Source organism: Protopterus annectens, chromosome 7.part0, assembly GCF_019279795.1.
Source record: "Protopterus annectens isolate FY-2018-M chromosome 7.part0, PAN1.0, whole genome shotgun sequence".
NCBI classification, from domain to species: Eukaryota; Metazoa; Chordata; order Ceratodontiformes; family Protopteridae; genus Protopterus; species Protopterus annectens.
The window spans coordinates 735,039,890-735,062,844 of NC_056739.1; the positions used below are offsets into that span (position 1 = coordinate 735,039,890).

At 42.7% G+C, this 22,955-nt stretch overlaps 1 protein-coding gene across 2 annotated transcripts in view; it reads left to right on the forward strand.

Annotated features, from left to right (window-relative positions):
- TAF6 (TATA-box binding protein associated factor 6) overlaps positions 1-22,955 on the forward strand; it is a 1,437,250-nt gene that overhangs the window by 1,146,462 nt on the left and 267,833 nt on the right. For both annotated transcript variants that reach the window (XM_044077259.1, XM_044077258.1), the window contains one exon: positions 3,489-3,662. In XM_044077259.1, the coding sequence (XP_043933194.1) occupies positions 3,489-3,662 (174 nt within the window). The remainder of the gene's footprint in view (positions 1-3,488; positions 3,663-22,955) is intronic.

Sequence of the window (22,955 nt, forward strand, 5' to 3'; positions counted from 1 at the left end):
CATTCCATTGTTTGAGAATCTGGACAGCAGCAGGACAAGTGTCTGATTTCCTAGAAAGTGTCTGCACCTTTCAAGATATTCCTCAAAGTTTGTTTTGAAACCTAAGTCACATTAGAAACAGTCTCATTCAAATAATGCTTCTTTTTATCAAGAAAAGATGCAGCAAGGTCATCTAAACTGCAAGCACATTGCAAAATAAATTTCTGTATGAAGCCCTGATCATTTAAAATTCTGAAGACTAAATTACTAGATGGAGCCAACTTATTTACCCATGAGATTCTAACCCCCTGCCAATTTTATCTGGCAGTAGAGGATTAGAGGAAGCTTAGGTTATCTTGGTAGAGTTGGCAGCTGGAGAAACCACAGCTGGGTCAGCTGACAGAGAGCTGCAAGATCAGAGTACACCTTGTATTTCCTCATAACCTTTTTAGGAACTGGTTCACAAGCCAAAAGGGTTTTACATGCAGTTTTATAGACATTTTATAAAGCCAGTAACAGAGGAGGAACAGCCAAAATATTTTAAATCTCATCCTCAATAAGATATTAAACTCAGCCAAACTCTGGCATAGTTCCAGTTTGCTTCCATTCAAATACATCTCTAAACCTGCTTAAGCATCTGTGGAATAGTGAACACTTGCTTCGGTTATTGAACCTGTTCACCTTCTGAAGAATTGGATTGGAAGAACTCCTGTGTGTTCACTACTATCAGCTTCAGAGGATCTCTAGAGAAGGTTGCCCCATAATCATTCTGAATAGCTCACAACTTTAGCTGACTGTAAAACACTTTGGTAAGGAAACCACTTCAGCTATATACATGGGTAATAAACTTTTTGTCTGTCACGTGTTTGTTTCCGTTTCTTCGTACTTTGAAGTATACTACAGGACAAAATATCTGAGGGTAGATTATTATGACTAGCAAGGTGCCTCTCACTCCAGACCACTTCTGCAACTAAAGGGTTTGGTTCTTCTGTACCTGGAATAGCCTTGGTGGATGTCTCAACACCCATACTATACAGGGCTATAGGCTCAGACCAGAGGATTGGGGGTAAGGTAAGTGGTCTTTTGGCTATAGCAGGATCCATCAAGTCAAGGGGAAAAAATACCAGACAGAATACACCGACACCATTAAGGGCTGACTAAAGGCAGCAATAATAAACAATTTTAACCATGTTCCCACACAGTAAATAGTGTCAGACTGTATAAAATATAGCTGAAACAGTTTAAATTGTGCTAAGCCTTGTTCTTTAATTTACACAGTGTAGTAAACCCCACGGTGGTGGTGCTGCGGTAGCGTTGTCGCCTCACAGTAAGACGTTGTCCGGTTCGATTCTCAGCTAGAGCGTCGTCTGCATGGAGACATGCGTGAATGGGCGTACCTTCGTTGAAGGTTGTGCGTCAGGGCTGGTAACTCGGCACGTAAAAATCAACTACCACTCATTAGCGGACCGGAGTTTTGCTGTGGCGACCCTTAACCGGGAAAAGCTGAAAGACACCACAGTAAACCATACACCCAGTCACAGTACAAGGTAGAATTCACTTGACGAACTAGTGACAAAAAATCAAATGTATATCCTTAAATCAAATGGAAACATTTTAAAACAGCATGTATAAGCATTTGCTTAGAGATTCTTGTCAAAATAAATTAAAAAAAAACTCCACAGAAAAGGCAAATAAAGTAATTTGCAGTAAAAATTGTGATTTAATGATAAAAACACCTACAGCAATGTTAAACCAGTAATAATTATATACATGAAAAAAAGTAAAAAAAAAAATGCAATATTTTCGCGTCAGAACTTCAGAATAAAGCAGAATAAGCAAAATAAACTGTAAGCCTCTACGCCCAGCCAAGAGACTGTCTGTCCCAAGTGTTCAACTAACACCACAGAATTTCTTCAGTTTACCAATGCAAGTCCTAAAACACTTTAGAAAATCCCCATAACTTCTTAAAAGCAGTATTAAGCATACAAAGCAACACAGTAGTAAGTTAGAATTCCCAGGGGAAATTAATAACAGTAGTAAATAGCAAGTATATTAAAATAAAAGTTAATGTCCATATTATTTTCTTTGATTTATTTAAAAAATATGAAGAGGGGAAGTTTCCCTAAAGGATTTTATCAGAGTCTAGAGCTGTAATCCACCAGTGCAGGCTGTTGAGGAGATTCAACTTTGTTAGTCTTTCAGAGGACACTAAAGATTGAATAATTGACTTTGTGTTGCAGGAATTAGGCTTCCTCTTATGGGAAGTGCTTATCCAATTCCTAGTCGCAGTCAGAAGAGGAGATTCTGATGTCTGGAAAGCTGCCAGTGTAGGATAGGTTTGTCAGCTTTGTGTGTTGAAAACTGGGCCAAAAACCACACCACTTACACTAACCGCAATCCGCCCCTCTCTCTTCCCATTTTTCTACCCACCATGCCTGTTTTATGACATCACCACATATACCATTGATCGGTGCAATGCCTTCTTTTGCTTTTTTTCCACCCTTTTTTTAGTAAGTCCCAGATTTTCAACTCATCGCATTAGCAATTAAAAAGTTCACCCGAGTCTGCGTTTTTACAAACTCTGGCATTCTGTTTGTGGAGCTGAACAGAATACCGGAGTTTGTATAGTGCTTCTGAACTACCAAACTAACTGTTTGTGTTCCTGCTAATCTGGAAAAGTACCAGATAGGTGGCAACACTAGTGAAAGAGTTTGTGCAGGTACAGAGCCCATATGCCACTGAGGCAGTGTGACTGGTGAACATCTGTAGATGTAGCTATGTGATATTTTAGGGAACGCACACTTTACTATATTAAAAAAGTATAAATTAGATTTATGGAGCAGTCTTAGATTGTTCTGCTCCATGCAGACAATGGACACCATAAGGCTAAGATGGTATAGGTGTTCCAGTCAGTGAGCTTTGTATGGCCCTGGCAGTCCAGAGCATAGTGATATGAGGAGCTGGTGTCTCACAGGTTTGTACTAAGCATGTTGTGTCTTGACCGCTGTTCACCAGAAACATAGTATTAGAATTTTCTGTTTGTGTGCAATGAAAAGGCAGGCAGGAAGTGTAGACAGCACTTTCATTGGCTGAGATAAATCCATCATAATCTGATATTGTACGTGTTCCCCCTTTTCCATACTTCACCTTTCTTGCTGCCCTTTTGATAGTGTGGGCCCCTGCATGCATAACTAATGTAGCTGTCTGAAGAATTGTTTTCGTCAGAATCGATTTTGGTGGCATTACAAATGTCATGCATGTAAATCACCTGAAGACGCTGATGCAGTCAGTTCACAACATGCTCATAATTAAAGAAGAACCATTCATATTATTCACTGATTTACACATGGAACCATGCTTTGTATTGTTGGCAGTTTTATTTTTCTAGTTTGAGAACTTTTTATAGATTATAAGAGTACTGTTCATTTATTGTTTATTTGTTTTTGTTTCTGTGTATTTCTATGAACAGTCAAAAGGCTTAATTATTTTGTGACTTTTTTCCCCCACAGAAGCATTGTGCAACAGTTGTAGCAAAGATCCGCTCCCCTCCTGACAACCAGGAGAATTACAAAACAGACTACGGATATCTGGGACCAATGCTCTGCACGCATGTTGTAAAAGCACGGGCACAGGCAGCTTTGCAAGCACAGCAGGTGAACCGAACTACGCTAACAATAACTCAGGTAAGGCTGTGCCATTTGTAGATTAGGATGCCTTTTCACAAAAACGCTGAAAAGCAGATTACCAAAACAGATGACAAAGGTCAGCGAATTGTATTCCAATGCAAGAAAAGCTTCTTTGAGTTGAGCTCTCATCCACTGGTTGTTGTTCAGATATCCAACTAGTTTAGTACCAACTGAGATCAGCTATCTGTAGCAAATGTTCAGTGCCCCTCTGAGACCCTAAGCAGGTGCTTAATGACCTTGTATCCATAGACTTGTGTCCTAATGATGCAGTAACTGTTCTGCTGATACCTGCTTATTTGTTTTGGTACTTGTATTGCGTGTGGCTATTAACCTCTGGGCTTTCCCTGAAAAGGGCCGTGGGCACATTGAGATCACCCAGTTTCCAAATTCCTAAAACATAAATAAAAATCAAGTGGTAGGCTAAAGTTCTTAGTAGAGAGATAGCAAGACAGGCTAAAGAAAAGGAAACATTACCGAAGGTTCACAAAAATGCAGGGGAGCAGGAAAGCAGATAGTGCAAGACAGTGAAAGTGAGTAGCAGTGACTTAGACTTGGGAAAGTAAAGCAAAACTAACTGTGTTAATAGGAGAGCAAACATTTTTGTATGTGCATACTAAGAAAGGCATAACTGGACTTGTAGAGGAAGGAAGCAGACCGACAAAATCAGTAAGAAGTTAGGTGGTAAATGAGTTTTTCACTATTCACAGAAGGAGACTGAGGAGTAGCTAACCTAGAAAAGAATGCTGATCTGAGAATGGGTCTAAGCCCATTTGAAACAAATATGGTTTCTAAATAAGCTTTTAAAGGTGGACAGATCAGGAGGTCCTGATGTTTTTCAACCCAACTTTCTGCCAAATGTATTTGTGTATGGATTATTTTTATATGAAAGGTATTGTGATGGCTTCCTTGCTGAAAGTCACTTTCAGCAAGTGAGAGCCACTATTGTGCGACCATTGAATAGGTATATATAAACTGGGAGGTGGGTCAGGAATAACTTGAAAAAGTGATTGCTGAAAGTGTTTTTTCAGTGATTTGTGTTTGTGCAATTATCTGCTGAAGAATAATCTTTTGAATAATCATGAATCCGAAGAACATAGTTTGTCTGCCACTCATCTGACCGCCATCTCTTTGTGAGAAATGATTTAAAGTTGGGGGGGGGGGGTTATAGTAATTAGTGCTTCACAAAGGCAAATGTGATTCTCCCACATTAAAAGAGTTGTCAAAAGAGATGCAGAAAATTACAAGCATGAGTCTGACCTTTGTGATTGGAAAACTGAAGTAATTTCCTCTGTAAGTGATAGAAATGTAGAGTATAAAATTAAGTTATATGTTCTTACCATAACTTGGCATCTGAGTTGTCCATTTTCATTCTTCCTCAGTGGATGGGTTCGGTTCTGATCCTTTGATCTGCCTCGGCTGCTTATTTCACATTTAGGATCCACCTCTTGAGCTCCTCCCTCTACCCATAATGCTTTGCTATATCCCCAAAGCCTCCAATCAAGTTTGCTCCCCAATTCCCACAGCAAAATAGAAACAGGAAAACATCAAAAGAAATACAGGGCTCAAACCTGGAATTGTAGGTCACAGTACAGTCCAATAGGTCTCTCTCCAGGAGCTTTGGATAGGGGATGGATGGAGGGAAGTTGAGAAAGAATGAAAATGGACAACACAGATGCCTAGTTATGGTAAGAAAACTTTTAAATCTGATGTTGTCCTTTTCATTCCCATTCATTGTATGGGACAGAGTTCCCAGCTGCATTGCTCTTGAGTGACCCGCATGGAAGGATATTCCAAAGTACTCCCAAACCAAAGGAGGTTCTGTTTCTGGAAATAATATCCAACTTGTAATCCGTAACAAAAGTATGAGCATTGGACCAAGTAGCTGCATTGCAAATGTCATCAGTAGATGTTGTACACCAAAAAGCAGAAGCTGTGATCATGAATCTAGTTGAATGATCCTTGGGGGGGCTTAGGCAATGTAATGCTTTTCTGAGAAGAAATCTTGGAAATAGACTGATGTTCTTCGTGTTTCACTGTTGCAGTCATTACATTTGGGTAATCTGCTGGCAGGTTTCCCTCAATCGGCCTGATTAACAAAGTCTTAGGTCCTGCATCGGTTGCTGTCCCTTCTTCCATGACGTCAGGTCGTCTGGAGTATAAAGCATGCAGTCGATGCCATTACATCAGTCTTTCTTGCCGTGTGGTGCCCAAAGCAGAAGCAGTTCGCAAGTGCCGGTCGGCCAACTCCTGAAATTTTTGTTTTCCAGTTTCAGAACCAGTCTTCAACTAAAAGCTAAGTACCCCGTTGGGGAAACTTTTTCTTGCTCATTATTGATGTCAGTAAAAGTTAATAATTGCATTACTTGTGGGGAAGCAAATACCTCATAAGGATTTTCATTTGTAATGTATTCCTTGCCTAGGCCCTGACCACAACATGCCTTGCTGTCAGTTTTGTGCTAAATTTAATCAACGCACTATTAAACGTCGGTATATTTTTGCTTCTAAATAATTTGGCTCATGATTTATTTATCCAGAAATGTCTTCGGTTAGCAATCCGACTACCGGAGTGCATAAAAAACGCAAAGAAAAAGAGAAAGACTGTCGAGGTCCAAAACCGACAACGAAGCTTCTCCTAAGCCAGTCGCCGGTACTTAGTGAGGCACTTTTGCAGCCCCTGATACCTGCTACTTTTGAGTCGCAAGCCAATACCAAGACCCATTTGGACTACGGTATGCTGCAAGATTCTCAGAGTATTGAACCCGCGGATGTCTCTCCCTTGGATGGGTCCGGAGCCGCTGAGCAGGCACCAGCTTCTGAGGGTGTTGTCAGGCCTCAACTTTTTTATATTAAACTGATGCCAGCAACAAAAACAAGGTAAAAAACAACTTCTATGTCTAAAAAAAATGATGCATGAGCCACGTGCTCAGGCCCCTATGCCTAAAAAACAGATGATCAAAATGGCTGAAGATTTAATTACCTTGATCAGGGCCCCCCCCCCCCCCCCCCCTGCTAAGAGGCCTAGGCAAGGTACTGATTATGAATCTTCAGATCAGGTTTCCATTTCTTATGATTCCTCTTCTGATCAGGAATTTTCTATTCCACCCTATGAGGATTCTGATGCAGAGGAATCCATCCCATCTGGATCTCCTCCTGAGGATTATTCTTTTGGAGAGACTTTGCATACTTTAAGGGAACATTTTCACTGCAAGAGTTGGGACTTCTCTGAATCAAAAAAGAGGCTTGGGGATTTTCCTCCTTCCTCAGCATAGGCCTTTGGCAGTACCTCCTGTATTAGACATTGTTGATGATGTGTTCTCGGAATCAAGCATAGCTCCTGATTCCCTGCCTCTGGCTGCTAGTAAGCCAGACAGATATTGCAGGGTTCCTGACTCCCAGGAATTTCTGTTCAAAAATCCTGCAGCTGATACTGAGACTATTTCTCAGGGTCCCAAGGGTGTAAAGGCCTCTACAGCCAAAAATCCTACCCATTCTGATAGAGATTTCAGGGCGCTGGATAGATGGGGAAAGAAGATTTATACGTCTGCAACCTTGGCAATCAGGGCCTTAAACTGCCAGTTTCATATGCTTAAATATCAACAACATGTTATGGGCTTACTGAAACAGAAAATTATGTTGATTTCTGATTGTGTGGAAAATTGAGTTACAGGAATTATTGCATTCAGCAGAACAGGTAGGAAAGCATACTTTACAATGTGGTTTTGATTCCTTGGAGGCATCTTGTAGGGCCGCCGTTACTGGATCTGTGATTAGAAGGCATGCCTGGCTCAAGGAGCAAATTCTGCCTGATTATGTTAAAGCTAAATTGTTGGATGCCCCTTTGCAGCATGATACTCTGTTTGGTAATAAGGCAGAACAGGTTTTAAAGAAAATGGAAAATGGATTGGGAGGGTGGCCTAATGGTTAAGGTGTTTACCTTACAAACACAAGGTGCAAGGTTCGAGTCTCACAGGGGATAATTGGCTAGGCTTAAAATGGCTCGCAAGGGCAGTTAGCCCAGTACTAATCTATGAACCTATGGAAGACAAAAGCTAAATCTATGCAAACTGTAAAATATTTCTTGCAAGTGCAGCCACCCAGGTTCAGTAGGCACTGGCCTACTAAAAATTGCTCCTTTCCTGTGTCCAGCAGAGCCACTCAGGGCAAATCCAGGCACTCAAAAGGCTCCAGATACCAATCACAGGGTTCTTACAGGTCAAAGCAATGGGGTGCCTCCACCTCCAAATCTGGAGGAAACAAAGCACAACCCTACAGTAAGCAGTCTCAATGACTTTCCTCTACCATCACCAAGCACTTATCTTTTGGCAGCCCCCTTGGGGGGAAAACTAGCACTTCATACTCAAAATTGGCAGTTAATTACCCAGGACAAGTGGGTATTAAACATAGTATCCCAGGGGTACAGATTTAATTTCCATACTTTGCCAATTCCAAACGGATGGCCGAATCTGCCACAAAACCAGCAGGCAGAGACCCAGAAACAAGTCATGCTTCATGGATATGGGGGCTATTCATCCGGTACCAGAAAAGGAAAAAGGACAAGGTTTGTATTCAAGACTTTTCCTGGTACCCAGAAAAGAAAATTCATGGCGTCCAATACTGGACTTATGGATTTTGAACACGTCCCTGGACATTCCAAAATTCAAAATGCTGACTTTACGACAGCTACTGCCTATGCTAGGCAGGAATGCTTGGTTAGTAACTCTAGACTTAAAAGAGGTATACCTGCATATCCCAATAAGGGAATCATGTAGAAGATACCTCCGCTTCAAAGCAGGTTTTTTGCATTACCAATTCTCTGCACTGCCCTTTGGCTTATCTACTGTGCCCAGGGTCTTTACAAAGTGCCTGGCACCAGTAATTGCATTCTGCAGACAAAGAAGCATTCAAATTTATCCTTATCTGGACGACTGTCTCATTCAAGCAGAGTACAAGAACACTCTCATCAACATCTGGCATTTGTGAAAAGGCTTCTAGCATGCCTAGGGTACACCATAAATGAAAAGAAATCACAACTGGTACCCTCTCAAATAATTACATTCCTGGGTGCAAGCTTGAATGCAACTGCCCAGATGGCTTACCTCACACCAGACAAAAAAAGGCAACTGACAACATACTTCAAACAAATGGCAACAAAAACCCAGTTATCTGTAAGACAAATTCTGCAGGCTTTTGGGTTCATGACATCCTGCATTCTACTAATTCTATATGTGAAACTGCATATGAGGAAACTTCAATGGTACCTAAAAAGTTTATGGAGTCAACATTGTCACAGTCTGGAAACAATGATTCCTCTCATTCCCTGCCTACAACAGAAGTTTTCTTTGGTGGGCAGAGACATGTCACCAAAACAAGGGACTGTCATTCACTCTACCCCCTGCCACCCAAACCCTAACTACAGACGCATCAGACTATGGGGGCCAACCTGGCAGGGAGATGCATTCAGGGCAAATGGAGCCCAAACCAAATGCATCTGCATATCAACCAGAAAGAGATGCTAGCTGTTCAGAATGCTCTGACAGTCTTCAAGGACTTACTTCATCCAGGACAACTACTGATAAAGACGGACAACACCACAGTTATGTGGTACATAAACAAGCATAGGGGTACACATTCCTACCCCCTTTGCAGACTAGCCATGGCCTTGTGGAACACAGCCTTGACTTACCAAATACATATTCAAGCTCAATTCCTGCCAGGAAAGCAAAATAGTCTGGCAGACGACCTAAGCAGAAATCTTATGGACCCGCACGAATGAAAACTGGATCCACAAATCTTCAGCATGTTAACACAGAAATGGGGGAGCCTCCCACAAAATTATCAGTTGGACAAATTCTGCACAAGAACTAATCACAAAAAAGCATGGAAAGTGGATGCCCTATCCTTCCGCTGGAAAAACCTATCAGTCTATGCCTTTCCCCCTCTGCCTCTACTCTCCAAGGTCTTACTAAAAGTCAGACAGGAAAAAACAAAAATGATCCTAGTTGCTCTGGACTGGCCTCGCCAGCACTGGTACCCACTTCTAAGGAATATGTCTCATCTTCCTCCATGGTACTTGCCTCAAATACCTCATCTACTGTCTCAGCAGAACTATCAAATTCTGCACACTCAGCTCCAAACTCTGAATCTTGCAGCATGGCTGATCAACTAATTATTCAAACAACACCACTCAGTAAATCTGTGATGGATGTCATTTTGGAAGCCAGAAGGCCTAGTACTAGAAAATCTTATGCAGATAAATTGAAGAGATTCTGTGATTGGATCCAAGCAAAAGGAATAGACACAGCAAAGCGCAATATTACTCAGATTTTACAATATTTGACTGAGATGCTTGACAAGGGTCTATCTTTCTCTTCAATAAAAATCCATGCCTCTGCCATCTTGGCTCATTACAGCACAGAGCCTCCCCTTTTCTCATCCTCTGCTTAAACAGTATCTTAGAGGGGCCAAAAATTTAAGGCCTCCCAGAAGATCACAAACTCCTGCATGGGACCTCAATTTTGTGCTGGAAAAACTCACCCTGCCTCCTTTTGAACCAGCAGCTACTGCGGATATAAACTTTCTATCTTGGAAAACAGCTTTTCTCTTGGCAATCACTTCAGCAAGAAGGGTTTCAGAACTACAGACTCTCATGGCAGTGGAGCCTTTTATTATATTTTACCCAGACAGGGTGTCCCTCAGGACCAATTCTTCTTTTATGCCTAAGGTGGTATCCATTGTGGCTCTTAAATAGACCATTCACCTGCCAACATGTTACTCAAATCCGCAGAACAAGGGGGAGCGGATTCTGCATTCATTGGATGTACACAAACAACTAAGATTCTACGTAAACGGGACCAAATCTCTAAGAAAGTCTGATTAACTACTGGTAGCATTTGCTGCAGGGTCAGAGGGGAAGGCTATATCAAAGCAGACTATTTGTAAGTGGATAAGCCACTGCATTAGTTTCTGCTACTTGCACCATGGTAAACCTGTACCCAAGGGGATCAGATCACATTCCACCAGGGCTGCCTTTACTTCAGCAGCTTTTCTCAGAGGGGTTCCAACCAAAGACATTCTAGAAGCTGCTACTTGGAGCTCTGTTCATACCTTCACAAAGCATTATAGTTTACCTCTCTTCTCCAAATCCAGGGCAGGCTTTGCCACTGCAGTTCTGCAGGGCCTTATAGCCGCTCCTACTGCTGTTTAATTCCATCCTCCCATCCATAGCTTTGGGATTCTACCCAAATGTAATGATTACAACAGTGAAACACGAAGAACATAGTACAGTTGTGTACACTTACCATAAATGTAGATGTTCGAGTGTATTCACTGTTTCAGTCCAGGTTACCCACCCGCCATCCCCCTTTCTATACCTTTTCTTTCCTTCACTATACTCAAAAGCCTTTGTGGTGTATTTGCTTTTAGTTGAAGGTAAAGTTTATTTCTAAAAGTGCATTTATATGTTTACTGTTTTATATTTATATATATATATCTTTGCTCCCCATTTGGGGGGTACCTGACATCTGGGGAAGAAAAACTGAATAAAATTGCATCGGCTGCATGTTTTATATCCCTGACGTCATGGAAGAGGAGACAGCAACCGACGCAGGACCCAAGACTTTGTTATTCAGGCCGACTGAGGGCAACCTGCCAGCAGATTACCCAAATGTAATGACTGCAACAGTGAATACACTTGAACATCTACATTTATGGTAAGTGTACACAACTGTACTTTCTCTGCACTGCCCTTTGGCTTATCTACTGCGCCCAGGTCTTCACAAAGTGCCTGGCTCCAGTAATTGCATTTTGCAGACAAAGAAATATTCAAATATATCCATACCTGGACGATTGTCTAGTTCAGGCAAAAAACAAGGACATTCTTCTAAAGCATCTGGCGTTTGTAAAAAGGGTTCTAACTTGTCTAGGGAACACCATAAACGAAAATAAATCACAATTGGTACCCTCTCAAGAAATTACATTCCTGGGTGCAAGCTTGAATACAACTGCCCAGATGGCTTACCTTACACCAGAAAAGCAAATTAATTTGGTAACTTACTTCAAACAAGTGGCCACAAAAACATTGCTGTCTGCAAGACAAATTCTGCAAGCCTTGGGGTTCATGGCCTCCTACATTCTTCTAATTCCATATGCAAGACTGCATATGAGGAAACTTCAGTGGCACTTAAAAAGTTTATGGAGTCAACATTGTCACAGCCTGGAAACAATGATTCCTGTCATACCTTGCCTGCAACTAGAGTTCCTATGGTGGCCTGCCACCAAAACAGGGGACTGCCATTCACTCCACCTGTTGCCACCCAAACCCTAACTACAGATGCATCAGACTATGCTTGGGGGGGCTCATCTGGCAGGGAAGTGCATTCAGGGCAAATGGAGCCCAAATCAAATGCACCTTCATATCAATCAAAGAGATGTTAGCTGTACAGAATGCACTGACCGCCTTCAAGGACTACCTTCATCCAGGACAATTAATGATAAAGACAGACAACACCACAGTTATTTGGTTCATAAACGAGCAGGGGGGTACACACTCCTACCCCCTTTGCAGACTAGCCATGGAATTGTGGAACACAGCCTTGACCTACCAGATACAACTACAAGCTCAATTCCTGCGAGGAAAGCTGAATACTCTGGCAGACGAACTAAGGAATAAATCACATGGACCCACACGAATGGAAATTGGAACCACTGTTTTTCAACATGTTGACACGCAAATGGGGGGGGTGTCCAGACATAGATCTTTTTACCTCACCCCAGAACTATCAGTTGGACAAATTCTGCACAAGAACTGTTCACAACAAAGCCTGGAAAGTGGATGCTCTATCATTCAGCTGGAAAAACTGTCAGTCTATGCTTTTCCCCCTCTGGCTCTGCTCTCCAAAGTTCTACTAAAAATCAAACAGGACAAACCAAAAATGGTTCTGATTGCTCCAGACTGGCCTCGCCAACCCTGGTACCCACTCCTGTGCAATGTCACATCTTACACCATGGCACCTGCTTCAGACACCTTACTTACTGTCTCAGCAGAACAACCAAATGCTGCACACTCGGCTCCAAACTTTCAATCTTGCAGCGTGGCTTATCACCTAAATTCACCCTTAGCATCTCTCAGCATACCTGTGATGGATGTCATTTTGGAGGCGAGAAGGCCTAGTACTAGAAAATCTTATGCTGACAAATGGAAAAGATTCTGTGCCTGGCATCAGTCACAAGGAATAAGCACAGCAGTGTCCAATATTCCTCAGATTTTACAATACTTAACTGAGATGCTTCACAAGGGCCTGTCCTTTTCTTCCATAAAAATCCATGCCTCCGCCATTTCAGCTCATTACAGCACAGAACCTCCCCTCTTCTCTCATCCTCTGTTAAAGCAGTATCTCAGGGAGGCCAAAAACTTAAGACCACCCAGGAGAGCCCCAACCCCTGCCTGGGACCTCAATTTTGTATTGCAAAAGCTCACTGTCTCTCCTTTCGAGCCAGCCACTACTGCAGACTTAAAATTCCTCTCCTGGAAAACAGCTTTCCGTTTAGCAGTCACTTCAGCTAGAAGGATTTCTGAATTACAGGCTCTTATGGCAGTGTAGCCTTTCATTATTTTTTATGCGGACAGGATGTCTCTCAGGACCAATCCATCCTTCATGCCGAAGGTGGTATTCAGTGTGGCTTTTAATCAGACCATTCATTTGCCAACTTTCTTTCCCAATCCACAGAACAAAGAGGAACGGATTCTTCATTCATTAGATGTACACAGACAACTTAGATTTTACGTTAACAGGATAAAATCTCTAAGAAAATCTGAACAACTACTGGTGGCATTTGCTGCAGGGGCAGAGGGAAAGGCTATTTCAAAGCAGACTATCTCCAAATGGATAAGCCATTGTATTTGTTTCTGCTATATGCACCATGGTAAAACTATCCCCTAGGGGATCAGATCTCATTCCACCAGGGCTGCATCTACCTCTACAGCCTTTCTCAGAGGTGTTCCTACCAGAGACATCCTAGAAGCTGCTACCTGGAGCTCAGTTCATACATTCTCCAAACGTTGCCATTTACCTTTCTTCTCTAAATCCAGAGCTGGCTTTGCCACTGCTGTCCTGCAGGGCCTTATAGCTGGTCCTAATGCTGTATAAATCCATCCTCCCTACCATAGCTTTAGGAATCTACCCAAATGTAATGACAGTAACAGTGAAACACGAAGAACATAGTACAGTTGTGTACACTTACCATAAATGTAGATGTTCTAGTGTATTCACTGTTGCAGTCCTGGTTACCCTCCCTCCAGCCCCCTGTTTTTCTCTTACTATACCTCTACTTTATTTTACTAAACTTAAAAGCCTTTCTGGTATATTTGCTTTTGTTTGGAGGTATATTTTTTGTGTTTTTAATTTTATATATATATATATATATATATATATATATGCATACTTTTTTTTTCCTCCCCATTTGGGGGGCACCTGACATCTGGGGCAAGAAAAACTGATGTAATGGCATCGGCTGCATGTTTTATACTCCTGATGACCTGACGTTATGGAAGACGGGACAGCAGCTGACGCAAGACCCAAGACTTTGTTAATCAGGCCGACTGAGGGCAACCTGCCAGCAGATTACCCAAATGTAATGACTACAACAGTGAATACACGCGAACATCTATATTTATGGTAAGTGTACACAACTGTACTTTATCCATTTTGCTAGAGCAACTTTGGATACAGAATAATCCAGCAGTCTTTTTGGAGAAAAAGAAAAGTTGGTCTGAATTTCAGAATTGCATTGTTCTAGGAAGATAAAAATGTAATTGTGTACATCAAGAAGGTGCAGCATGTACTGTTTTATTGGAAATGTTTGGAAAGAAGACTGGTAAATAGATGATTGGTTAATGTTTATTCTCAGATGATACTTTGGGTAAAAAGAAAGGGATAGTCCATAAGGAGGACCCTATCCTTTACTTAAAATTATGTATGGAGGTGTGGAAGAGAGAGCCTGGAGTTGGGATATTCTCTTTGCAGTTGTGATGGCTACTGTGACATCCCTCCTCTGGGCCAGTGATCAAGGAGTCTCCGTCCTCACCATGGACACTGGTGAGAGATGTTCACTTGGAACAAAAGTGGATGCACACAGTGTTTGCAGGTCTCTGTCTCTGCACCAAGCACAATTTCCCTTAACACACATGGAACACACTCAAGTGCCTGGTCTGGACACTCTCTCGCTCTCTCTCTCACTCTCCAGGTCCCAAATAAGAATTAAATTTTCACACACACACCCCTGAGAAAGGCTGTTACAGATTTACCAGCTATGCCCCCTCTACCCAGATTATAAGGTAGATTCACTGCCACCAGCCAGTTACTCTAAGGCCCTTAACAGGGTATCCAGTTATACTGCTTGAAATTAATACTAACACCAGTGGTAATGTTGACGAAACAGCAAGACTTTCAGGAGCTGCCACAGTATCAACAAATAAATTAAAGGTGAGAATACTGAACATCTATTTACAGTAAACACCAGAATTTCAGCCACAGGAAATATTAAAAATAACACAGGTGGAAAGGTTCATACGCATGTAGACAAACAATACTTAACTCATCTCACTAGATTTTCTTGACTGGTTAAAGAATTACAGTTCCCTAGTTTACTTACTAGAGCAGGGCAAGATGATGTAGGTGAGTGGACCTTCTTGTCAGGTTTCAAAAACAGACTGCCTTGAGACTTCCGTCTCATCTAGTATTAAAACGTCATTTCAGTGCTGGATTACAGAATGACATCACATTCATCTGGTCACCTGACTCTGGTGCCCACACTATCCCCTTTACTAGAAACTGAGCCAGGATTTTGCAGATGTGTGTCATCATACACACACACAGAGCTTTGCTAAGATGCGTTACAACATCTGGAAACTGTAAAACAATTTTAACACTTCCACTCTTCTACAGAGCTACTAAGCCAGGCTTCTCACAGACATTTAATCTCTGGCTGCAGTCAGACCTGTGAGATACAATATTTATGGCCTAAACCAGGTAATTTAATTTCAGACTATTTTTCAAAGTTAGCTGAACTGAGATTAACCTCTTGTCTTCCAGTATCCTCTGTTACAGTATATTCATTTCAACAGTTACAATACAGTCTGACATACAGGTGTATTTTGTTTCTGTCCAGCAGGACCCACTGTTTGGTACATTTTATTTTTTTAACACAAGCAACTTTACACATACATTTTCAACACAAGCACCTGCACAAATCAGTTTGATAATCAAATTACATATAATTCTTTACAAAACTCCAGATAGCTATGCTGGCATATGTTAAACATCCACTGCCGTATTCTCTCTGGCATAGCTGGGACTACCCCACATCATCACAGCTACCAAGAACACCGTTTTCCATGATAGAAACTTCAGATCAGATTTAGCTGAAGACTCAAAAGGTATGGTTCAGCTGTCAGGTCCCCAGGTGGTTTGGGATCTTTTATTGGAGGCCTTAGACAAAGGATTCTTTTTTCTGAAAGCTTTGCATAGTCTAGAAGAAGCCAGAGAAATACGTCAGTTCCCCGTATGAAAATTGGAAATAGCCGCTAGTTGAAGTTTAACTGTAGAGAAATTGGTTCCTTCATAAAAAAATCATTGTCAAGAATTGGAGAACTATAAAGACTAGGGCAGCAAATGTCTCTGTTCAAAGCCCAAAGGGAATTTTTTTTTCTGTTTGCTTTTGTATACTTTTTGGTAGGGTATTTTTTTTAGAAGCCAGAATAATATTACATACAGGAAAAGAAAGCCTCGGCTGTCTGAGTATTACTGGAAGTGGAGAAACCATGCTATTAGTCTTAGGGTTTGAATGTTGTGATGTTGGATCCCTGATGGGTGTGACAGGAGATGCAGAGCTGGCTCCAGTATCCGTGGAGGATAACAAACATGGGACCATAGGAAGGGGAACCGTATTTGCCGAGGCCAGAAGGGGCAGTGAGGATCACTGAGCTCTTCAGCCTGCTTGCTTTCTGTAAAACCTTTTAGAATCGGGGAAGGAGGGGGGTAAACATAGCCAACCATGAATTAGAGCATATTTTGGTGATTCCCCCAGGGAATCAGAGTGAAGAACCTGCTGCACTTCACTTGTTGTTGAAGGGAGTGGCAAATAGGTTGCAGCAAGGTCAGTTCCAATGCCAGAAGATCATCTCCACCACAGATTGATTGTGACACCACTCGTGGAGCATCAGAATGATCTGCTTAGCTTGTCCTCTAACACGTTGTTTATTCCTGGAATGTGCATCGCAGCTGTAAAGCTATCTGAGAAGCTTACCCATTTCCATACTCTCATTGCCTCTCTGCAAAGAGGATAAGATCGAGTTCCTCCTTGTTTGTTGATGTACCTGACTGCAGACATGTTGTCAGTTTGAACTGCAATAGTCCCAAAAGGAAGAGCATCTTAAAAGGCCTGCAGTGCTAAAAGGGCTGCTCTCATCTCCAGGATGTTGTTGTGCAGATGTTCATCGTGTTACACTGCTGCAGTCCACACTTGGGTTATCCTGCCATCAGGCGGTCCCGCAGTCGGCCAGAGTTCCAAAGTCTTGGTCCGGCATCGGTTGCTGTCGCTTCTTCCCGGACGTCAGTGCGCCAGGGGTATATAAGATGCATCCGATGCCATTTTCTTCAGTTTTTCTTGCCGCGTGGTGCCCGAAGCAGAAGCAGTTCGCAAGTGCCGGTTGGCCGACTGCTGAGATTTTCAAAGTCGAATTTCAGATCCGAAGTCTTCAATAAAGCTAAGTACCCCATTGGGGAAACTTTTCTTGCCTCAGACCGATGTCAGAAAAAGTTAATAATTGTATTTCTTGTGAAAAGCAAATACCTCATAAGGACTTCCACTCTTACTGTATTCCATGCCTAGGCCCTGATCACGACGTCACTAGTTGTCGGTTTTGTGCTAGATTTAACAAACGCACTATAAAAAGACGTTTTGATTTTGCTTTGCACTAATTTGGCCGAAGGTTCAATTATACTATGCCGTCGGATCAACTGACGACTGCAATACCGAAAAAACGCAAGGACAAGGATAAAGACAGGCATCCGAGGTCCAAAACTGACGACAAAACCTCTTCTAGGCTAGTCGCCGATTCTCAGTGAGGCGCTTTCGCAGCCCATGACACCCACTACCTCAGAGCCACAGGCCGCCTCCGACTCCCACGTAGAGACAACTAAGCCTCTGGAAACTCAAGGTATTGGGCCTACGGAAACTAATCCCTCAGATGGGTCCGGAGCCGCTGAGCAGGCATCTGCTTCTGAGGGTGTTTTCAGACCTTCACAACTTACCATTAAAACAACAGCCAAGACAAAAGTACCATTAAAGACAAAGAAACAAGTACAGCATTCTCCTGGACATTCCTCCATGCCCAAGAAACAGATGCTTAAAATGGCCGGAGACCTCATTACTCTAATCAGGGGTTCCCATCCCCCTCCTGAGAAAAGGCCTAGGCAGGATACAGACTATGATTCCTCTGATCAGGTTTCCATTTCCTCTGATTCCTCTTCAGACCAGGGATACTCTCTACCCCCCTATGAGGACTCTGATGCTGAAGAATCTATCCCTTAAGCCACTCCTCCTGAGGATTATTCTTTTGGGGAAACTTTACATACCATGAGGGAGCATTTCCATTGGGAAAGTCAGGATTACTCAGAATCCAAGAAAAGGCTCAGGGATTTCCTTTTATTGCCTCAGCACAGGCCCCTGGCTATTCCGCCTGTGCTAGATATTGTGGATGATGTGTTCTCTGAATCCAGCTTATCTCCCGATTCCTTGCCCCCTGCACCAGCCAAGCCAGATAGGTACTACAGAGTCCCTGACTCTCAAAAGTTTCTTTATAAAAACCCTTCTTCTGATCCAGAAACTACTTCCCAGGGTCCAAAAGGGGTTAAGGCTTCCATTGCAAAAAATCCAGTACTCCCTGACAGAGATTCCAGAGCTTTGGCTAGATGGGGGAAGAAAGTATACACTTCTGCAACTTTAGCAGTAAGAGCTTTAAATTGCCAGTTTCATATGCTTAAGTACCAACAATATTTAATGGCTCAGTTAAAACAGAAAATGCTTGCAAGCACAGAAGCTCCTGATTGTAAAGAAATGCAGGATTTATTGCATGCAGTTGAACAGGTGGGAAAACATACTCTGCAATGTGGTTTTGATTCTTTAGAGGTCTCTTGTAGAGCCGCAGTTACAGGTTCTGTGATTCGAAGGCATGCTTGGTTAAAAGAAAAGAGTTTACCTGATCATGTTAAGGCAAAATTATTGGATGCTCCTTTACAGCATGATACCTTGTTTGGTGTTAAGGCAGAAGAGGTGTTAAAGAAAATGGAGGATAAAGCTAAATCTTTGCAAACAGTCAAGGATTTCTTACAGGTACAGCCACTTCGATTTAGCAGAAATTGGCCAACAAAAAATTGATCCTTTCCAGTGTCAGGCCACAGAGTGGCAGATACAGACACCCAAGAGGCAGATCTCAACCCCAAGGCTCAAACAGACAACGACAGTGGGGCACCTCAACCCCGAAAGGAGGTGAGGACAAGTCTCAACCTTACAGGAAACAGACTTTCCCCTTCGTACGCCAAGCACTTCCCTTTTGGAAGCCCCCTTGGGGGGGGAACTAGCACTTTGTTCTCAAAACTGGCAAACAATCACCCAAGACAAATGGGTTCTGAATATTGTGTCTCAAGGTTACAGGTTCCACTTTCATACTTTACCAAGGCTAAAAAGAATGCCAGACCTGCCAGAAATCAATGGGCAGAGGCACAAAAACAAATTTCAGCCCTCATGGACATGACAGCTATTCAGAAAGTACCACAGCAGGAACAAGGACAAGGATTTTACTCAAGACTCTTCCTGGTCCCCAGAAAGGACAAGGCCTGGAGGTCCATACTAGACCTTTCAATTCTAAATACTTACCTGGATATTCCGAAATTCAAAATGTTGACATTACAGCAGCTTCTACACATGCTGGGCAAGAACGCTTGGCTTGTTACTCTGGACCTCAAAGAGGCATACCTGCATGTCCCTATCAGACAAAATTGCAGAAGATACCTCAGATTCAAAGCTGGTACAATGCACTACCAGTTCTCTGCACTGTCCTTAGGCTTATCTACTGCGCCCAGGGTCTTCACAAAGTGCCTGGCACCAGTAATTGCTTTTTGCAGACAAAAAGGAATTCAAATATATCCATACCTGGACGACTGCCTCATTCAAGCAGAGACAAAGGACATTCTTCTACAGCATCTGGCGTTTGTAAAAAGGTTGCTAACTTCAATAGGGTACACAGTAAACGAAAAGAAGTCAAAACTAGTGCCCTCACAACAGATTATATTCCTGGGTGCCAGCTTAAATACAATGGCCCAGATGGCTTACCTCACGCCAGACAAACAAGTTCAACTAACTCAATATTTTCAATTACTGGCAAAAAAGTCCCATCTCCCTGCAAGAAAAATTCTGCAGGCCCTGGGATTCATGGCATCCTGCATACTACTAATACCATGTGCCAGACTGCATATGAGGAAATTACAATGGTACCTAAAAAGTGTTTGGACTCAACACTCTTACAGTTTAGAAGTAGTAATACCAATGATTCCCTGCCTACAACAGGAGTTTCGATGGTGGGCACAGGCATGTCACCTAAACAAGGCTCAGCCTTTTACCCTACCCACAAGCCAGGCAGACTCTAACAACAGATGCTTCGGATTACGCCTGGGGAGCACACATGGCAGAAAAATGCATTCAGGGCAAGTAGACCACAGACCAGATGCATCTTCACATCAATCAGAAAGAGATGTTGGCTGTTCAAAATGCCCTAACAGCTTTCAAGGACCTTCTGCATCCAGGACAATTATTATTAAAGACAGACAACACCACAGTAATGTGGTACATAAACAAGCAAGGGGGCACTCATTCTTATCCCCTATGTAGGCAAGCCATGACCTTGTGGAGCACAGCTCTAACGTACCAAGTTCACCTGCAAGCACAATTCCTGCCAGGAAAGAAAAATACTCTGGCAGACAATCTAAGCAGAAATATCATGGACCCCCACGATGGAAATTGAATCCACAAATCTTCAGCATGGTAACGCAAAAATGGGGATGCCCAGACAGATCTTTTTGCCTTCCCACTGAATTGCCAACTACAAAAATTCTGCACAAGGACTTTTCACAAACAAGCATGGAAAGTGGATGCTCTTTTGTTCAGCTGGAAAAACCTAAAAGTTTATGCCTTCCCGCCACTGCCTCTCCTTTCAAAGATACTCCTAAAAGCCAGACAAGAAAAACCACAGATGATCCTGATTGCTCCAGACTGGCCACGCCAGCACTGGTACCCTATCGTAAGGAACTTAGCTCAAGGCCCACCATTGATTTTACCTCAAATTCCACACCTTCTGACTCAACAAAACAATCAGATCCTGCACGGTCAGCTCAAAACCCTAAACCTGGCTGCATGGCAGATTCATTAGTCAAACAGGCAACACCTCTCTCTAAACGGTTATGGATGTCATTTTGGAGGCCAGGAGGCCTAGCGCCAGGAAAGCTTACTCAGAAAAAAGGGAAGAGATTCTGCACCTGGAACCAGGCTCAAAGCCTTGACCCTCTTGTTCCAAACATTCCTCAGATTTTACAATACTTAACTGAGATGCTGGACAGAGGCCTATCCTTCTCATCAATTAAGATCCACACCTCTGCCATTTCAGCACATTACAACACGGAGCCTCCTTTATTCTCTCATCCCTTGCTAAAGCAGTACCTCAGAGGGGCTAAAAACATAAGACCGCCCCGGAGAGCACAAACACCAACTTGGGACCTCAATTTCGTTTTGGAAAAACTGACCCTGCCACCTTTTGAGCCAGCCAATACAGCCAATCTAAAATTTTTATCATGGAAAACAGCTCTGCTCTTGGCAGTAACTTCAGCACGAAGAGTCTCAGAGCTACAGGCATTAATGGCAGTGGAACCTTTTATAATTTTTCATCAGGACAGGGTTTCTTTAAGGACAAACCCTACCTTTATGCCAAAGACGGTATCTAGTGTGGCTCTTAAGCAAACCATCCATTTGCCAACTTTTTATCCAAACCCCCAGAATAAAGGGGAGAAACTTCTGCATTCTTTGGACATACACAGGCAACTACGCTTCTACTTGGACAAAACAAAAGCTTTCAGGAAAACTGAGCAACTGTTTGTAGCATATGCTGCAGGATCACAGGGCAAGGCTATCTCAAAGCAGACTACATCTGCTACACACAGCATGGAAAATCAGTCCCAAATAACATTAGGCCACATTCCACCAGGGCTACAGCCACTTCAACAGCCTTTCTCAGAGGAGTACCTACCAAGGAAATTTTGGAGGCTGCAACTTGGAGTTCAGTGCACACCTTTACCAAGCATTACCACCTGCGTCTTTACTCTAAATCCAGTGCAGGATTTGCTACTGCAGTTCTTCAGGGCCTCATAGCCAATCCTAACTAACTCTTTATAGACCAGCCACCCAACCTTAGCTTTGGGATTCTACCCAAGTGTAATGACTGCAGCAGTGTCACATGATGAACATAGTACGGTTTTGTACCTACCATAAATATAGATGTCCGACTGTTCACACTGCTGCAGTCCAGGTTACCCTCCCTCCATCCTCTCTGAACTAGCTGGACTTATCTATACCTTTCTATCCTATACAACCTTTGTGGTGTATTTGCTTGTAACTGAAGGTATTGTTTTTATTTTATATGTATACTTGTTGTTAGCAATATGTATTGCCTACCTACTTGGGGGCACCTGACATCTGGGGCAAGAAAAACTGAAGAAAATGGCGTCGGATGCATCTTATATACCCCTGGCGCACTGACGTCAGGGAAGAAGCGACAGCAACCGACGCCGGACCAAGACTTTGGAACTCTGGCCGACTGCGGGACCACCTGACGGCAGGATAACCCAAGTGTAATGACTGCAGCAGTGTGAACACTCGAACATCTACCTTTATGGTAGGTACAAAACTGTACCTTTGTTCTCTTGGGGGCACCAGGTGCCTTAGACCTTCCTTCCTAAGAAATGCCCCCACCCCACACCAAATGAGAAGCATCCATGGTAACTGTGGCTGTAGGGGCTGGTAGGAAAATGTAGATATAGATCATCTGAATGCAGCCACCATCTAATGTCTTTTGCAAACTGGGGTATGTCTGCATGGACAGGACAGGGGTTGATATAGAATGGACCACTGTACAGCTAAAGTCCATTGGAGAACCCGCATAAAGAAGCATGGCAAAGGAAGTAATTC